Source organism: Trachemys scripta, chromosome 6 (genome assembly GCF_013100865.1).
Source record: "Trachemys scripta elegans isolate TJP31775 chromosome 6, CAS_Tse_1.0, whole genome shotgun sequence".
Taxonomy (NCBI): Eukaryota; Metazoa; Chordata; order Testudines; family Emydidae; genus Trachemys; species Trachemys scripta.
Window position 1 is genome coordinate 18764048 of NC_048303.1, and position 19026 is coordinate 18783073.

The following is a 19026-nucleotide window of genomic DNA, read 5'->3' on the forward strand; positions in this document are numbered from 1 at the left end:
TGATATGGTAAAAATGAGAAAGTCAGCAATTTTTCAGTAACAGTGTGCTGTGGCATTTTGTATTTTTATCTCTGATTTGGTAAGCAAGTCGTTTTTAAGTGAGGTGAAACTTTGGGTACGCAAGACAAATCAGACTCCTGAAAGGGGTACAGTAGTCTGGACGGGTTGAGAGCTGCTGCTTGGGTGGGTCTGCAGCAGTGCTTGTCAAGTACTGAATACTATTCTGTGAGATGTATCAACATGCTCAGTTATGCCGGTATACTAGCAAGAAAGCTTGATTAAATGTGTAGTGGTGATTTACTTTGAGAAATAATATTTGAGGTGCATAAAAGAACATTTTCTCGGGCATACCAGTTATGAGGAATTACTGGCCTGAAGAACAGCACTGGAATTTAATCCTACTCATTTATATATTCAATGTTGTTTTCTTTTTTAAAAGTACATCAGTGTGGTGTTTCCTATTACCATAGAAAGTGGGGTTGGAGGGTGGGTGAAGAAGTGGTATAATTTTTTTTTTTTAAAGGCTGATTTTAATTCATATGAGCAGGGTATTACTAGAGACCTAACACTTGTAAATTTGCCAGTCAGATTACTTAACGTCCTCAATATTCCTCTAAGTTTAACATTATGGTCTCACAGTAGCAATACCATTGTTAAGGTTGCGCCAGAATTTTCAGTTTCACGGTGTCTGTATCCCAGTGTCTCACTCTGCCACCCTCTTCCCTCCAACCCCTTTTTTGAAAACATACCTTGGGGAATTTGAACTAAATTTCAGCCACTAATTAGCTTGTGGGGATTGATTTCAAATGCACATTTTGTGTTTGCATGTGATTGGTTTCCTGACAAACAATAGGAAAATCGGAACACTGGAAAAGACTGATTTCCTCCCCCTCCCCTCCCCACCCTGCGCGCAGTGCTACATTTGCTGTCCCATGCTAACTAAGCAGTCACATGACATGAGAGATAATTCACCACTCCCTCCCTTCAGTTAATTTGCATACTTGGTGATTTCTCCGGTGCACTGAATGAACCAGGGTGTGTGGTTTAAAAATAGAAAAGAGGGAAATACAGGCTGTATTATGATGCATACACACAAAGAGGATGAATTAAGGTTGCACGTTCGTTATAAATGCATACAATCAGAGGAAGATAGACCCTCCTCCAAATATTTATAATGTAAAATGACATTATTATTATTACTTATTATTAAAGAAGGCCAAGGAGAAGGGGATAAAAAAAATATAAGCAATGGACCAGGATGATTTGTTGTCCATTTCATTTAGAAAATATTGTTTTTATTAATATCCCAAAGTTCATTTTCCTGCGGAAGGGTGTGTGTGTGTGTGTGTGTGTGTGTGTGTGTGTGTGTGTGTCAGATGAAAAATAATGCACAGGAAGTGAGATTGGGCGCTTAGATGGTAGTTGAGGGATGTGATCAATGGAGACAACTGAGGGGGAAGGAAGATAAAGGGTACTGTAGTCTGGAAAGTGGAGATAAGGGGTTTTTGAAGGATAATATTTGGAGGAACAAATGATGAGACTAGAAATTTGAAAAGAAGAATGAGGGAGTAAATTTTTGGAGGGGAGTATTTACAGCCTTGTTCTGTGTTGGGGGGGAGGGAGGGGAGGATGGGCCAGAGGTACCGTGTGGGTCAGTGTTCTGCCGCCCTAGCTTTGCTGTAAAATTACTCCGTTGGACTCCTATGCTTCTGGGACCATTTGGCATGAGAAATGGGGGAAGTATCCTTCCAGTGCCTGTAAAATGGGTTATAATACTTAGAACATTTGCTAATAAAATGAAGAGTCCTTCTTTGAGTGTTTGCACGTGTCCATTCCAATGTAAGTGTGTGCACGCCCCCGAGCACGGTTGCCGGAATTTTTCCCCGTAATGGTATCCATCGGGTCAGCTCCAGCACCATCTGGTGCCATTCACTCATAGCATTGCTACAAGGGGCCCTGTCAACCCTGCACTCCTTCAGTTCCTTCTTATCACCTGTGATGGTTGCTGGAACTTCTCTCATTGACCAGGACATGCCTGGGTCACCAAGCTTCAAGCCCTGCACTTCTTGCAGCAAGTCAATGCCATTGAGTGACCCACACTCGAGTTGTCTCTTATGCTTTGGGGTATCTCACAGGAAGTGGTGCTGCTAGAACTTCAGGGACTTCAAACCCCGCAGCAAGAAGGACCAGGAAGTGGGGTTGAAGGTCCTTCTCATGGAGGCAGCCCTAAGACCTGCTTCAGAGCCATGCTCAGAATTGGCACCAAGCACCTCAGACAGTGTACCAGTCAGTTCCAGTACTGTTGACTCCATAGGCATTTGCAGCAGCCAGAGACCTGCTTTCACCAACAGTCCTGGTGTTCCCAGAGGTTCTGGAATTGGTACTACTGAGCGGCAGAGATCCATCTCCCTGCCTTCGCCCGGTACCACTGCTGTCCTCTAGGGGAAAACCCCCTTTCGTAGGCCTCTGCTCAGACTTCTCTGTGGCGCTGATCACCAGCACTGAGGGGGTCAGCACTGCTTTGGTCTCCTCACTGCAGTTCATCCCCTTCATCGGAGTCTGAAGTGGGGTCCTACTCTCCCCACCGTCATAGCCGCCCACACTGCTCCCCAGGCCATTCCTACCATGCTGTGGCCCCAAGTGAAGGGGTGCCCCTGAACATCCGGCCCTAGATGAGCTCTCCAGCACAGCTCCGCCACATTGGAGACCAGAGATATTGAGGATTGGGGCTGCGAAAAAGGCACTCCCACATAGACCATGTGTTGGTTCAACCCTCATGTCAATGAATTGAGGACTTGAACTGAGGACGGTGAGCACCAAGTCCAGATGATGTCGCAAAGGTGAATATACCATGGCCAGCTAGGTCTGGAGAGGTCTGAGACCCAGTCTTGTGTATTGCACTGTGTATGTGCATGATGCCATGTGGCCCAGAAGGTTCATACATTTCCAGGCGGTCGTCATCAGATGTGTCTGAAGGGACCTGATCAGGCTGTGACTGACTGAAACTGATCTTCTGGAAGCAAGGTCTTTGCCTGTACGGAGTTGATACCCACCCCAATAAACTCTCTCCTTTGTACAAGGATAAGAGTGGATTTCTGCTTGTTTATCAGTAGACCTAATGCCCGGAAGGTCGATTTGGATGAGATGGATGTAGGATTCCATCTGAGCTCTGGACTGGCCTCTGACTAGCCAGTCGTCGAGCTACGGGAATATGTGAACTCCCCTTTTTCCAAAGACATTTGCTACTACCAGCATACATTTGGTGAAGAACTGTGGGGCGGCCAACAGGCCAAGCAGAAGACCTGCAAACTGGTAATGAACTTGGTTGAGGACACATATTAGGAACCTTCTGTGGCCTTGGAAATGCAATATGTGGAAGTATGTGTCCTTTAGATCAAGGGCAGCATACCAATCCCCTGAATCCAGTGAGGGAATGATGAAACCAAGGAGATCATGCACAACTTTAAGTTGTTGAGATGATGCAGATCTGTGATTGGTCTGAGACCATCTTTGGCTTTCGGAATAGAACCCCTTTCCTCTTAGATGATGCCAAACCTCTTTCACGGCTCCCACTCAAAGGAGGAATTGGACTTTTTGTTTCAATAGATGTTTGTGATGAGGATTCCTGAAGGGGAGTGAGGGGTTAAGAAGATGAGATAGACAGAAACTGGAGGGTGTATCCCACTTCTATTGTGCTTAGTACCCGATGGTCTGAGGTAATGTGGGTCCAGACATTGAGGAAGTGGGAGAGTTGGTTGGAAAACACAGGGGTAACTGGGTCCGGTACTGAGGGGATTGAAATGTCCTCAAGTGTCTCGTCCAAACGAGTGATTTGAGCTCCCTGAGTGGGTGAGGGTGGACTGCACTAGCACTGTTTAGGAGGTCAGTGGAGGGGGAGTGTCTACATTTGAACTCCTTGTTTTTCCTCCTTCAGTGGTCTTGTGTGGCTGGCTGAGCAAAATAACTGCCAGTCTGTTGGGACCTATAGTGTTTTCTGGATATGGCTCGGGCATTACAGTTCCAGATATTTCAGGGTCCCAAGGCTAGAGATGATGCCAACTTCAGCCACACAGTCTTGCAGTCAGCTTGTTCTTGAACTTCAAGCCCACCACTGCTTGTGAGTCACCTACATCGGAATGGACATGTGCGAACACCTGAAGAAAGAACAGTTACTAACCTTTCTGTAATTGTTCTTCAAGATGTATTGCATATGTCCATTCCCAATCCCGTCCTCCATCCCCTTTTATTGGAGTCAGTCGATAAGAAACTGAAGGGGTGTGGGGTTGGCAGGGCCCCTTAAACTGACACTATGAACGCGCAACATCAGAGGGCACTAGAGTCAACCCGACAGGTACCATTAAGGGAAAAAATGTCCAGCAAGTGTGCTCAGGGCACGCACACACCTATGTTGGAATGGACATGTGCAACAGTTACAGAAAGGTTAGTAACTGTTTTTCCCCCCACTGAAAATGAAGGTGATAATTCAGTTAGAGAGAACATGGGCTGAGAGAAAAGGAGGAGTGGGTAACATTACAAAATGTTTGTACTTTTCTTGCAGGACTGAATTCCAAAATAGCTTAATCACAGACTAGTCACAAAGCACACGTTTCTTATTGTTTCTCAGTCTTGCAATGACACTATGTGCCTGAGTCTCTTAATTTCATACTTTGCTGTACATAGGTGGCTGGTATAATTTCTGTTGTTGCTTGGAATTCTAGGATTTGGTTACTGACACAATTTTTCTTAAGTGAATGTTTAATCATTCAGTGTCTATGGAGTGTCTGTTTACGTTTTCCCCCAAATTGATTGGAGCTATAAAAATTGTATAGAAATGACAGCTCAGGTGCATAGGTTAGTAGGGAGCAAATAACTTGGTTATATGAAATCGTGGTTGCGCAATGGACTTAACTTGAAGCAATAAAAGACAAAAAAAAGCGGTTAAATATCTGTAATATCATTTCATTAATATTTAAAAACAAATGGTAAATATAAATAAAGCTATAAATATGGAGATATACCTATCTTCTAGAGCTAGAAGGGACCCTGAAAGGTCATTGAGTTCAGCCCCTGCCTTCATTAGCAGGACCAGGTACTGATTTTTGCCCTAGATCCCTATGTGGCCCCCTCAAGGATTGAACTCACAACCCTGGGTTTAGCAGGCCAATGCTCAAACCACTGAGCTATCCCTTGCCGCACAGGCTAATGTCCAAATTGTTCTTTCTAATGGCTCTGTTAGTATAATGCAATCTTGCTTTTATTGCAGTTAGCAAACAGTTTCTATTCACCTGTTAATGTTCATGTTTAGAAGTGCAAGCTGACATGGTTGTTTATATTGCTTTTTGTACAGTATGTAAATGTATATGCCAATTAGGTCTGGCCATCCCTGCTGTTGGGCCAGTAGGTTCTGTCTCTGTTCTTTTCTGGATAAATGTTTTACCTGATGTGTTGCACAGGAAGTCCTGAGATACATATTTCTGAAGTGCAGAGCTTTGCTCTGTGTGAGGGGAATTGAAGGTAGAGTGACCGAAGAGAGAAATCCTTTAAAAAGAGTACACTTGAAGCTGAAACTCCAGATATGACAAGCTGGCCCCTTCTACTGATATGTCATGCTTAATTTACATTTATACTCCGAATGCCAGATTGATTAATGAGCAGCCCTCTCAAATTTTTTTATTATACAATACAACCAGAAATCTGAGAGCCTGATTATGATCTCTTTTACACAAGGACTAATTCTATAAAATTCAATAGATTTGCTCTTCCAGATTTATGTTGGTATGAGCAAGGTCAGAATCTGTCTTTGAATTTTTAATAGCCACGATAACCTTTCAATATCATTCCTTACACTCCACCCACAGTGGTTGAACAGAGTGAGCTAGAAATTCAGCCAGTGGTGGTAGGTCGGAGACAATGAAAGCAAGATAGTGTGAAGGATACTTAGGTCTTGTGGGAGGCCAGAGGCCGAGAGGTGCATTTGGTATGGCTGGACATTGCCCTCCTCCCCACCAGGCAACATTTTACGAAGTCTAACAAAATAGCCTGATTTTTCAATTAGTGTCTGGTACACTCTGCATTTTGATTAGGTTATTGTGACAGTAAATATTTGTTTAATGCACAACATTTACTATCTAGCTACAGTTCCATTGAATTAGATACTTTTTTGTTATTTAATGTGATGCTTTAATCTCATTTAAACCATGGTGATTAGTGTGAATTTAATTACATTTTCAGCAGCTCAGCTATTGATATAATGACCAGCAAGCACAGTGTGGAGTATTTATTTTTTCTTTTCTTCATCCTACTGTGATATTTCATTTTCAAAGGTAAATTAAACTTCTTGTGTGGTGTAAATTTACTTGCGCGCCACAGTGATACTATCAAGTCGTTTAGTTAGTTAATTAGATTTCAGTTAGTGAAAAGTAGTGGGGATGAAACCATGAACAATTTAGAAAATCCTTTCAAATAATTTGGATGATCATCTGGATCTGTTTTGTGCATCCTTTCTCCAGTCAGGCCCAGATTCCATCCCACTGGCTGTGTTGCAGTCTCGGAAAGACGACATGGAAGGAGTTCAGCAGTCTAGTTACTACTCTCTTAAGGGTTTCCTTCCTCTCCAGGTGGAGTGAATGGTCCAGTCCCACATTCTGGTGTTGAATCTGTGTGAGGTTATTCTGCTTCTCTGCTGTGTAGCAGTAGGATGCATTAATTGCTTTGTTGGGTCCTAGCAATTTGCTGCCACTTAAACCATAAAGGGCAGGCTGCAGTTGATACCCCAGAGTGAATGGTGGTATTGGGAGTTGCACAAGCTTGGTATGGGGCAGTTCAGGTTCCTGGAGCATACCGGGTTCTCTTCTCCTTCAGCTCCAGTGAGAGTTCTTTCATATATTTTGAGACTTCTCGGTACTGCCATGCACATTGTCCTAGGAATGAGACTGGGTGGCCCACTGTGCAGCTTTGATGCAGTAGGACTCACTAATCCCTCTGCTGGATCACAATAACCTGCCTCTTCAAAGTGTGTACTCCATTTGGGCCACCCAGTCTCATTCCTAGGAAAATCCCCAGTGTTGGTGGGAAAAGTGGCCCTAGATGTTACCCTAACACTTCACCACGTTTTTCAGGAAGGCTCTTTTCTGTAGGTGAGGGAGGGAAAAATGAAGGGAGCATAACGTATTGGATTCTAGGGGCCATATTAGAAACCGGTTTACTTTTCTCCTTCCCAAGAGACAAAATCAGGTAAGGAAAGAGTTTGGAGGCTAGTGGAGCTGTAGCAGCTGGTCTTGGCTGCACGGGTGAGATTTTCCCTCAATGGAGATAAAATTAATATGGAAGGGAATGGCAGCTGCTTATGACCTTTGTGGGTTCGGGAGTTGAGGATAATACCTCCTTCCTACAAATTTGGTATTAGCCCAGCTTCACCAGAGAAGGGGATTGGATTCACATAGTGACCCAGGCACTAGTAGAAGACGTGGTGATTGCCTTAGGCCTGGGAGTAAGATGGGCCGGATAGGCACAGGAAATGTTGGAATGCTATGGATTGGAACATCAAAAAGAAGGGGCATGCTGACAGTCTGAAGAGGCTGTGGTCTTAACTCCCCACCGTCCACCCCTCTTGGCTGGTGCCAGTACATGTGTATTAGGAGATATCTTATGATATAAAATTGTGACCACTTGGCCAGTAAAGATAATTCCTGTCTCCATCCTCATTGGCCCCTGCCATTTGCAATAGACCTTTTCCAAAACCCAGAGGTTAGAATTTGGTCAATTACTATTTTAATTCTGAGTGAAACATTTATTTCTGTTAAATGGATATGGTGGACCAATGGGAAATTGGATGAAAATCTGCAGAATATAAATAGTTAAGAATTACTTAGGCAAGTTAGATGATTTCAAGTCGTCAGGGCCTGACCGGGTACATCCTCTGGATAATATTTAGTCCTGCTTCAGTACAGGGGATTGGACTATCGAGGTCCCTTCCAGTTTTAGATTTCTGTGATTTTATATATATCAGAAACTTTACATACATACATATATACTTTTTTTTTTTTTTTTTTTGTCATTTAAGTGCATGCTCATCTCAGGTAGCTCCTCATCTCAGTCATTTCTTGTTATGTGGAAAAAAACAGATGTTCAGTTCATTTTCTGATACTATAATTAGTCTTTAACATATTTCTGTTTGCACTTGCTTGATTAAATAAGGTTAAAATAGGTTTAATACAGAGACTTTTGCCCCAGTAAACAAGTTTTTTACTAGGTGTATTTGAGGCTATTAATTATTTGTGTAATGAGACTAAATGAACAATTCACATTGAATTTACATCTATTATAGTTGTCAGTAAAATTATAACCCTATTAAATGTGACACCTTCTTTTGCAGTGACCCCTATGTGAAACTTTCCCTGTATGTAGCAGATGAGAACAAAGAACTTGCTCTGGTGCAGACAAAAACTATAAAAAAGGTACGTGGTGGTTCTTCCTTCACTGTGTTCTGGAAGTATTGAGAATGCTGGAGCATGCTTCTTCTCTACACGATATTACAGTATTGATTTAAAGATATTGCCTGTGAATGTTTGTATGTATATTGGATAACATTTTTTTTTTTTTTTTTTGTTATCAAACTCTTCTAAGCCAGTGCATGCATTTGCCTGTAGCCAAGTGCAGACTGTGAACCATAAAATAACTACTTTATATCAAAAACTTCTCAGTTGAGGTTTGATGTGTTGAATTGCATTGTTGCTTGCTTTTGTAAGATTTATTTAAAACTAATACTAAGCTCTAATAAAATATTCTTTAATTCTTTAATTCCCAAGTCTTTCTATATCTATTTGAAAATATTGCATGTGGGTATTAAAATGTAGGGCAGAATTGTGAACTACTGAAATTCATTTTGAATAATCTCTGAAGATGTTTTAAAAAAATCATTTCCAACTGGTACCAAACCTAAGAGTATGAACAGTGAAAACTAAAAACAGTTAAAATTGAAGGAATTAAAAAACAAAACCCTCAGGTGTTTGCTAATTACACTGATGTGGAAACTCCTTTTATATATATATATATATATATATAATAGTGTTTTTGATCTTATGTTGTCCACTTTAAAATATGTTTGGCTTCTACTAACTTTAGTTTCAGAGCCTATCCAAATCTGTTTTTAGTTTTGGTGAAAATTCTTAGTGAAAAATTCAGCTCTACTTAGTTGCTACAGTAACAGCATAGAACATAGTGTTTTGGGGGATTGTTTTTAAATACGTTTGACATTTATAACAAAATAATATAGATATGTGGGAGGCTTTCTTTTGATAATGGATTTTTTTTTTTCATAAGTAGGATTCACCTGTCATCCTGCTATCATGGAATTTTTATTTGTACACTATGAACTCTTACTCTTTTTATATCAATGGCAAATGTTTAAGCCTGGTCTGTATAGGAAAGTCTTTTTAGTAGAACCTAAGATTTGAATTTAAACAGATATATGTTCTTTCCTGTATTTATATATTGTTATTCCAGTTAAACTAATCTGTAAAAAAGGCACTTTTCATGTCGCTTGGGATGGGATTTAAACTATATGAAGAATAAAAGTTCATTTCTTGACCGATTTTATTTTTTAAATAAAAAATTGGATTTTTTAATTTAAATTAAATAACTTTTTTTTCCTTTTTACAAATATACCTATTTAAAATTAAATTTTAAATTGATAACTGTTCATCTATTTAAATAAAAAAATAAACAGTACATATTTGCTGCCTAAATTTAAAAGAAAGGCAAACCACTGAACTGGTGGACGTCACTGGCTAAGCACATGAAACCATAGTTTACTGAAGTGCAAAATCAGCTTTTGACAACAGTAGTCTTTTCTGCAGGTTCAGAGAGAATATTTTCTTCTTTTCAATTCATTCAGCTAGTTCAGTTTAATGGCTCATGCATTCAAAGATAAAAAACTGACTGGGAGTTGAAAAAGCAAGGAAGTTTGTTTTCCTCTTCCAGTTTATAGTAAAAACTAGGGTGAATTGATGACATTTACTAGTACTAAAATCTTGAAGGACGTAGTGACCATAAACAATAAATCCACTAAGCACAGATTATTTATTTATTTATTATTATTTTGTATTATCATAGCTAGGGGCCTTATTCATGGCAAGAATATATTTTATTTTTATAATAATCAGTTTTAAATGCAAAACATGTTTTGATAAACTTTTTTCTTATCAATTAATTTTTCTCATCAACTAATGTAAATAATTAAAAAAAAAAATTATTTTTGTTCACTTTAATTGATTTCTAATTTCCATCCAGACAGAGCTTAATACAAATCATGAATAAAAAATTAATAATCTAATAAGTAGAAAATGATGCATTTCTTAACACAATAAAAATAAGAAAATTGAATACGTATATTTTAAGCCATGTAATTGCTTAAATAAACATGTATAGATATAAGCATATTCTCCTGCCTAGCAAAAAAGTACCACATTTAATGTAGAGGAGGCTATATTTAGTTTAAAATCAACCAGTTTTAATGGTTACCAGCCAATGAAAATCAGCCTTTCTTTAGGAAAATAACTAAAAAGTACAAATGCAAAATAAAATTAAAGTCAGTAATTTAAATCAAGGTTTCCTGTTTTCTGATTTAAGTCATAATTAAAATAGTAGATTTAAATTGCTTTGATTTAAGTTGGTTTACCCTGCTTCATATAGGGGTTTATACCTATAACTGGTAAAACTTTCCCTTGTAGGCAAGTCCCTGAGGTGGCAGAAGGCTCCTTCTCTTGTAAGCAATAATGTGGGGTGCTACAGGTTGTGGGCAATATAATTTTATAAGATATGAAATTATTCTAATGTTGGCCACATAGGCACTGGTACATGCGATAAAACCCTTCCCCCACATGGAGCCCTATTGAGGTCAATGGGTCTGCCCCCATGGATCTCTTTATTGGACTAGGGATTGCGTCTGCCAGAAAACAGTGAGTTTGTTGTTGTTGTGAAGTGGACAGTAGCTCTGGAGTTGGCCTGGGATTGTTTTCAAAGTGTTGTGATGTTTTGATTAGCTGGAAGGTGGTGAAAGGCAATTATTTTCTGTTTTCCGTATAATCTGCGCTCAGAATACCAGTGTATAATGTTGCTGAGAAAGGATGGAAAATCTGGTTTTGCTTATTTCTTTTTGAATTATGTTATTACTACTGTTCTAATTGGTATAGCAGCTTTTATGGTGCTCATGTCTTTTCTCTTGGAGGATTTTCTCCTTCTTTATTAGTATATTGTTTGTAAGGCTGCTGCTGTTTCGTTGTCGTCTATGTAGTGATTGCCAGGATCCTGTGTAGTATTTCTGTGCTGTACTTTTGTACGTTCTCTTGTCTGATTTTTTGTTTTTTGTTGCTGGGGTTTTTTTAGGCCCAGGAGTAGTGTCATTGAAGTGGCTGGGATAAATCTTGTGGTTAAAGTGAAACACATATTTAAATGCTTTTTCTGAATCAGAACCTTAATGTTCTCCCAAAATGTACATGTTCCATTGTTCCCAATAGGTATAAAGGTTGTCATGGGAACTACATCCTAGCTTCTGCATTAGTGAAGGAGACCCAGATAGAGGATTTGACTTTGAAAGGAAAACTACAATGTCATATAGAGCAGTTTTTTTTCAACAACCAGTCCATGGGACCGGTCCCTGAGATCTCCCTGACACAGTTTTGGAAGGCAGCAAACTGGTCCCTGGTATCAAAAAGGTTGAATATCCTCTATATCAGTGTTTTTCAGTATAATATACAAAATATAATTTAATGCTTTATCTAGTTACAAAGAGGAGGAAGACACTAATATTTTTAAAAATTTCGGAATGTAGTAAACACTCCAAATAAGCTTCATGTTTGACAACATCACGAGGAAGGGCAATACAGTATTTTGTTTAAATTTGGTTTTAAACTTAATTTTATTGAAAAATTTAACAATTTACAATACAGAGCTACAAAATACCCAAATCCTGAAAAATAAATTAAATAAAAACAGTTGCCTCTCCAACTGACTTATGAAAACAATCATAAGGCTCATAAACATATCGAGAGAAATTCAGTGCTTGTGTAAATGTGAGGAAGACATGAACATTTCTTAAAGGGGCAACTCCTAACATATTTTGTCATAGGTGTTTTTATTTCTCCCCTGGAACAACTTTCTCTCTCCCAAGACTCTGTTCCCTGGTACAGATAACCACTCTGCCTTTGCAGGGCAAACAGTGTACTTACACTTCTTAGTATCTCACTTCTTAAAATTGTCACAGCTGCAGATAACAAAGATGCAAAGGTGTAAATCTGCAAGACCAAGTATACGAACTTAGCTGACAGGTCAAAATATTAGGCTTCAAGAAAAAGAGCAATGTGCTGGTAAAGCCCAAACTTCTAAATTTGAGAGGTCAAACCATCTCTCCTGACCTCAGACCAGACACTTTCACGTTCTCCACTTATATGGTGCTAGTCTAGACCTATATTTGTAATCAGAGGAAACATAGTACCTTGTAATTCCTCCACAAAAAATAAGGTGCAAAGGAGACAAATGCAGGTAAGTCTCCTCTGCCCTCCCTGTCCTGAATATTTAAACAAATGTAATCTGCTTGGCTTCTGTTTTAAAAATACTTGGATTTTTCTTGTTCCATATCTGGGGGTAGGGGGGGAAGCTTTATTTTTCATTGTGTTTGTTTGATTTTAGATATTTGAAGAGCAGTACAACCATGTTAATGGGTGAAGAGGAAAAGTGTAGTAACATGACATTGTTTGTACAATATTATAAGCATTTGCTTTCTAGACCTGGTCTTTACTTGCATTAGAAAAGCAAATATTGAAAAATACTTTCTTTTAAAAAGCACCAACCATCAGTTAAACTGAAGGAAGTGCTAAGATTAATATTATAGTTCCAGTAGCTACTATGATTAAATGTTTCACTGGATCACCTTATCCAGAATCCTCTGCCATCTTATACTGCACTCAGTTTTTAAGGGTAATTGCTGTTTATGGGACCAATCCTGCCAACATTCTTGTGGTAGCCTCATTGCCTCCAACAAGGCTAATGATTAAGGCTACGTTTTAGTCACGGGTATTTTTTAGTAAAAGTCATGGCCAGGTCACAGGCGGTAAACAAAAATTCATGGTCTGTGATCTGTCCATGACTTTTACTATATACCCCTGACTAAATTAGAGTGACCAGACAGCAAGTGTGAAAAATCAGGACAGGGGAGGGGGGTAATAAGCGCCTATATAAGATAAAGTCCCCAAATATCGGGACTGTCCCTATAAAATCGGGACATCTGGTCACCTTAGACTAAATCTTGGGTGCTCTGGGGCGGGGTGGCCCGGGGTGCCGCGGGTGTTTAGGGGGGTGGCCTGGGAGTGCTGAGGGGGTTGGCAGCGTGCGGCCCAGGACCCCTGCAGCTTCCGGGATGGTCTGGGGACCCCTGCTACTGTGGAGGGGAGGCAAGGGGGAGTTGGTGGGGCTGGCAGGCTCCCTACCTGGTTCCGCGCAGCTCCCTGGAAGCAGTGACGTGTCTCTTTGCTCCTAGGCAGAGGTGCGGCCGCGGGGCTCTATGCATGACCCCGCCCTGAGCACTGGGTTTGCAGTTCCCATTGGCAATGAACCACGGCCAATGGGAGCTGCGGGGGCAGTGCCTGTGGGCAGAGGCAGCGTGCAGAGCCGCCTGGCCACACCTCTGCCTAGGAATCGAGGGATATGTTGCTGCTTCTGGGGAGCCCCCTGAGGTAAGCACCATCCAGAGCCCTCACTCCCTCCTGTGCCCCAACCTCCTGCCTCAGCCCTGAGCCCCCTCCCACACCCAAACTCCTGCCGCTTCTGGGGGGGCGGGGGGGAGCAGTGGTCCAAGACTGCCCCAGCAGTGGCTGGTGTGGCTGGCCTGGGGCTGCCCAAGCTGCTCAGGTGGCCTAGGTCCAGCTGCACCAGCCACTGCAGAAGTCACGGAGGTCCTGGAAAGTCTCGGAATCCGTGACCTCCTAGACAGACTCGCAGCCTTATTACTAAGTACATTACATGTTGGGAAGTGTTGGCAAAATTGGAACCATCATTTGATGATCAAATATCTTCTTCGGATATTGTGTCACAATTGGGAACTGATGTTAATAGGCGGTAGCATGACTGCTCTTATGGTAATCAGACTCTTTCCCCCAGTTACTCTTGTAGCCAGAAAATTCCCCCTACATTTTAATTTTGTTCTCTGAATTCGTGAAGCTAACAGAATATCACGGATTCTTGAGTATAAATAGGTAATCGGTAGGCCTGTTCATTTTGATAGATGTAGAGCATTCCATAACTCCTTATCTGATTGAAAAATACATGCACCAAGCTTAACCCACCAAAGTTGAATGTGATGACAAATCCGTTTTGGCACTCACTTCAGGTGCAAATAATAATAATGCAGAGAAAAAGAGAGAGAGTGTTCACTGCCATTTATTACTGATAACAGTCATGAACCCTGAGAGGAAAAAGCTGCTGAATACTCTCCTTTTGTGAACAGAATAATTATTAGGGCTGTCAAGCAATTAAAAAAATTAATCGTGATTAATCGTGCTGTTAAACAATAATAGAATACCATTTATCTAAATATTTTTGGATGTTTTCCACATTTCAAATATATTGATTTCAATTACAACACGAATACAAAGTGTACAGTGCTTACTTTATATTTATTTTTATTATAAATATTTGCACTGTAAAAATAAGAGTATTTTTTAATTCACTTAATACAAGTACTGTAGTGCAATCTCTTTATCATGTAAGTTGAACTTAAAGTGTAGAGTTATGTGCACAAAATAGCCGCATTCAAAAATAAAACAATGTAAAACTTTAGAGCCTACAATTCTACTCAGTCCTACTTCTTGTTTAACCCATCGCTCAGACAAACAAGTTTGTTTACATTTGCAGGAGATAATGCTCCCCGCTTCTTGTTTACAATGTCACCTGAAAGTGAAAACAGGCATTCTCATGGCACTGTTGTAGCCGCGTGGCAAGATATTTACGTGCCAGCATGGGAGCATGTCCTCTTGAATGGTGGCCAAAGCAGGAAGGCGAATATGAATGTCTAGCTTATCTGGCGTAAATACTTTGCAATGTTGGCTACAAAAGTGCCATGCATACGTCTGTTCTCACTTTCAGGTGACATTGTAAATAAGAAGCAGGCAGCATTATCTCACGTAAATGTAAAAAATGTGTTTGTCTCAGTGATTGCCTGCACAAGAATTGGCACTGAGTGGACTTGTAGGCTCTAAAGTTTTACACTGTTTTGTTTTTGAGTGCAGTTATGTAACAAAAAAAAATAAAAAATCTACATTTGTAAGTTGTGCTTTCACGATAAAGAGATTGCACTATGGTACTTGTACAGGTGAGTTGAAAAATACTATTTCTTTTCTTTATCACTTTTACAGTGCAAATATTTGTAATAAAAATATATTAAATAGAATACAAAGTGTACAGTGCTCAATGTTGCAATAGAAATCAATATATTTGAAAATGTAAAAAAAATCCTAAAATAGTCAATAAATTTCAATTGATACTCTATTGTTTAGTTCTTTTGTGACGATTAATTTTTTTCAAGTTAATCGTGTGAGTTAACTGTGATTAGTCAACAGCCCTATTTTATTCCGGAATGATTTGCCCACATGGGGAACTATGGCAGAAGAGGCACTGCAAAATAGCATACGCTCTTCAGCTGTACAGCTAAGGTGTCTGGGGGGAGCTGCAGGCGGATTCCCCCGCGGCGGCGACTGCTGCTGCTCCCCCCAGACACCTCAGCTCTGCGCAGCTGAAGAGCGGAGCTGCCCGAGCGCTACCGGCTTCACGGTTTGCTGGGCAGCCCCAGACCTCCAGATTCTGCCCCTGCCAGGCGCTTCCCCAGCGCAGCCAGAGCTTGGGAGGGGAAGCGCCATCCTAACTGGCCCTCTAGGGCCCTATCCCCTACCTGTCCCCTGACTGCCCCAACCCTTATCCAGACCCCCACCCCCAGACAGACACCAGGGATTCCCATGCCCCATCCAACCACTCCCCACCCCCTGTCAGCCTCTGCTCCCTGTCCCCTGACTGCCCCCTCCTGGGACCCCTGCTCCTACCTAAGCCTCCCTGTTCCTTGTCCCCTAACTGCCCCCTCCTGAGACCCTACCTGTACCCTGACTGCCCAAAACCTTACACCCCCAACCCTCAGACAGCCCCCCCCCCCGAACTCCCGACACATCCAACCCTCCCCCTGCTCCCTGTCTCTTGACTGCCTTCTCTGACCCCCTGGTCCCATTACCGTGCCGCTCAGAACAGCGTGTCAGGCTCCACGCGCAGCCCGACATGCTGCAGCGCCCCCCCACGGAGCGCATAGCCTGGTTCCCGCCCTCGCAGAGTGCTGCGGAGCAGCGCGCTGGGCAGGGGAAGGAGCTCCAGACTGCCGGAGGCCTGAACGTCCGGCGATCTGCGAATGCAGTGAGTGAGTGATCTCAGCTGCAGGGGAAAGGAGGGGGGAAGCGGAGGAGGGGCTCTCTCTGGCTGTCGGAGCCCAGTGCAAGTGGCACCATCCGGCTGGCTGCCCTGTCAGCCGCACGCGCTCTGCATGGGGGGGAAGTCCGGACATTTACAAATTCCCCCCAGACGCTATTTTTAACTGAGAAAAGCCGGACATGTCCGGGGGAATCCGGACGAATGGTAACCCTACCTTATGCATGATTGAAGTGCATTATCAATAGCCTAGTAGTTAATGTGAAGGTAGAAAGGAATTCTACAAATCTTTCTCCTTAACTTTTTATTTCCATTCATTACAGTCTTGGTGGATGGGTATGTCATGCTATAACTTTAAATGCCATTAAATGTAGTTTTTGTTTGCTAATTAGCATTTAGCTTTCTTCTTAATCCATTTTAATACTTCTCTGGTAGGCCTAGCCATGTGATGGCCTTTACTATAGAATTTAAGTTAAAACTACTTTACAACTACTTGGCATTCAGTGAGGCCCATAGGCACCGACTTCTGCTCCAGCCTGTGGGTGCTTGACCCCCCTCTGCCCCTGGCCCCGCCCCCACTCCGCCCCTTCCCCCAAGTCCCCATCCCTGCTCTGCCTCTTCCCATCCCTGCCCTGCTTCCACCCTGCCCCATTCCACCTCCTTCCCCAAGTCCCCACCCCGCCTCCTCCCTTGAGCACGCTGTGTCCCTGCTCCTCCCCCTCCCTCCTGGAGTGCCACCAAACAGCTGTTTGGCAGTGAGCAGAAGTGCTGGGAGGGAGGCGTAGGAGCAGGAACGCAGCACGCTAAAGGGAGGAGGTGGGAAAATGCCGAGGGGACCTTGGCTGGTGGTGGTGCAGAGCACCTGCTAATTTTTCCCTGGAGCACCCATGGAGTTGGCTCCTATGGTGAGGCCCAGAATATGTCTGGCATTATTAGAGTCTTGGTCTCCTATTGGGAAATAGGGACGGTTACACATTTTTGCTTCTGAAGGCTGCCACATTACACAACTGGGGCTCTTTACGTTCCTCCATTCTTGCTTCCCTCAATTTCCCTGGGTGCCACCCTCCCATCCCGCTCTATATCAGGGACTCCTATGATTCCCTACCCCATTAAGCCAAGAGTTCTGTGTTCCCCACATTCCCCCATCTTGTCAGTGGCTCATTGTCCTCCATTCTTCATTTCTTCCTATTCTCCCTCCCCCTCCCAACACTTGTTTTCTTTTTTTTGTCTGGGAGATAGATCATTCAGGATGTCAACATTTTAAAACTATTGATGGGCAGAGATGAGATGGAGGTATTGCTATGCTGGAAGATGTTAATGGCCGCTATCAACTGGTTCTTTGATTTATAGAGAATTGGTGGTTGAAACTGCTGGCTCTGCTGATCAGATGCCAGGAGCTCCATGTGTTCCTCTTTTTCCTTCTCCTGCTTTTCCAGTTTTCACCAAAACCATTAGGATTCTGCCCACTGATGCTTAGAACATTCCCTGAAATTTTGGAATTGGCTGGATAAAGCATTCAGAAGCTATTGCATTACATACATAAAGAGAAATACCATTGAGTTAAGTGCAAGACCTCACTTCTCTCTGCCAATTAGAACAAAAGCCCTCACTTTGAGTGGGATTGTTGTCCCTCACGACAATGGAAATATTGAAACAGTGACAGGTATTTCTTTAACTTGTTTGAAAAAATGGCATGGTAGACTTAGGAAACTTAAAAACAAGTATTTCCCAAGGCATAAAACAAATCACTGCAGTTTTCCTTGCAATGTGCTGAGACATAGGATTGTTTAGTATGCTTTGATACTTGGTGTTGAGCCTGTGATTAAGGGTGGCTTGTGGTCTTGTGGCACAATGTGATATAGCTTTAGGTCTGTGTTTGGCTTTTTGGGAGAATTAACGTTTTGTCCCCAATTCTGAGCTGTATGGAGCAGGGATGATCAATAATTAGGGTGGAGAGAGACAGGGGGCAAGGGTGCATGTATGTGTGTGGGAGGGAAAATCATTTGACATTAAAATGATCTGAATGGGGACTTCAGATTATTCTTTTTCAAAAACTGAATTACACATATTGCTAATATTCTTATTACTAATCTGTTCATCTTGATAATCTTATATTTGGTCTCCTTTTAGGTTGTAAGCTAAGTGCATACTCTACTCAAATCATTAATACAAAATTGTGGTGCTCTATAGCCTTTATTTGGGAAACTGGGGAAAAAAAGCCCTAAGCAAATTCAACGAAAACAAATGTTACCTTTTTGCAGTCTAGAGCTATAACTTTCTTTGGAGAACTAAACTCATCCTTGTATTTAAAAACTGGTCATTTTCCTTACTTTGGTTTATATTCTGAAACATTTCATTAAAATTAGTCTTCATTACGATCTCTCTGCAGAGGTCCTCAATCATTTCCCTTCTACTGATAGATTCCTATTTATAGTTAACATCTATTTCTGGATCATCCGGCTGAAAATACCCTCCCACGCTCAGTTTGCTTGGTAGATGAGTTTTAAATCATTTGACAGCAATGTTTTTATTCTTGGTGGTTGTTGCTATGAAATATTAGGGTTGTTT

The 19026-nt window shown here is 41.7% G+C and overlaps 1 protein-coding gene across 4 annotated transcripts in view; it reads left to right on the plus strand.

The window, feature by feature from the left end:
* NEDD4L (NEDD4 like E3 ubiquitin protein ligase) overlaps positions 1–19026 on the plus strand; it is a 337595-nt gene that overhangs the window by 144994 nt on the left and 173575 nt on the right. For all 4 annotated transcript variants that reach the window (XM_034774262.1, XM_034774264.1, XM_034774265.1 and 1 more), the window contains exon 3: positions 8375–8456. In XM_034774262.1, coding sequence (XP_034630153.1) covers positions 8375–8456 — 82 coding nt within the window. The remainder of the gene's footprint in view (positions 1–8374; positions 8457–19026) is intronic.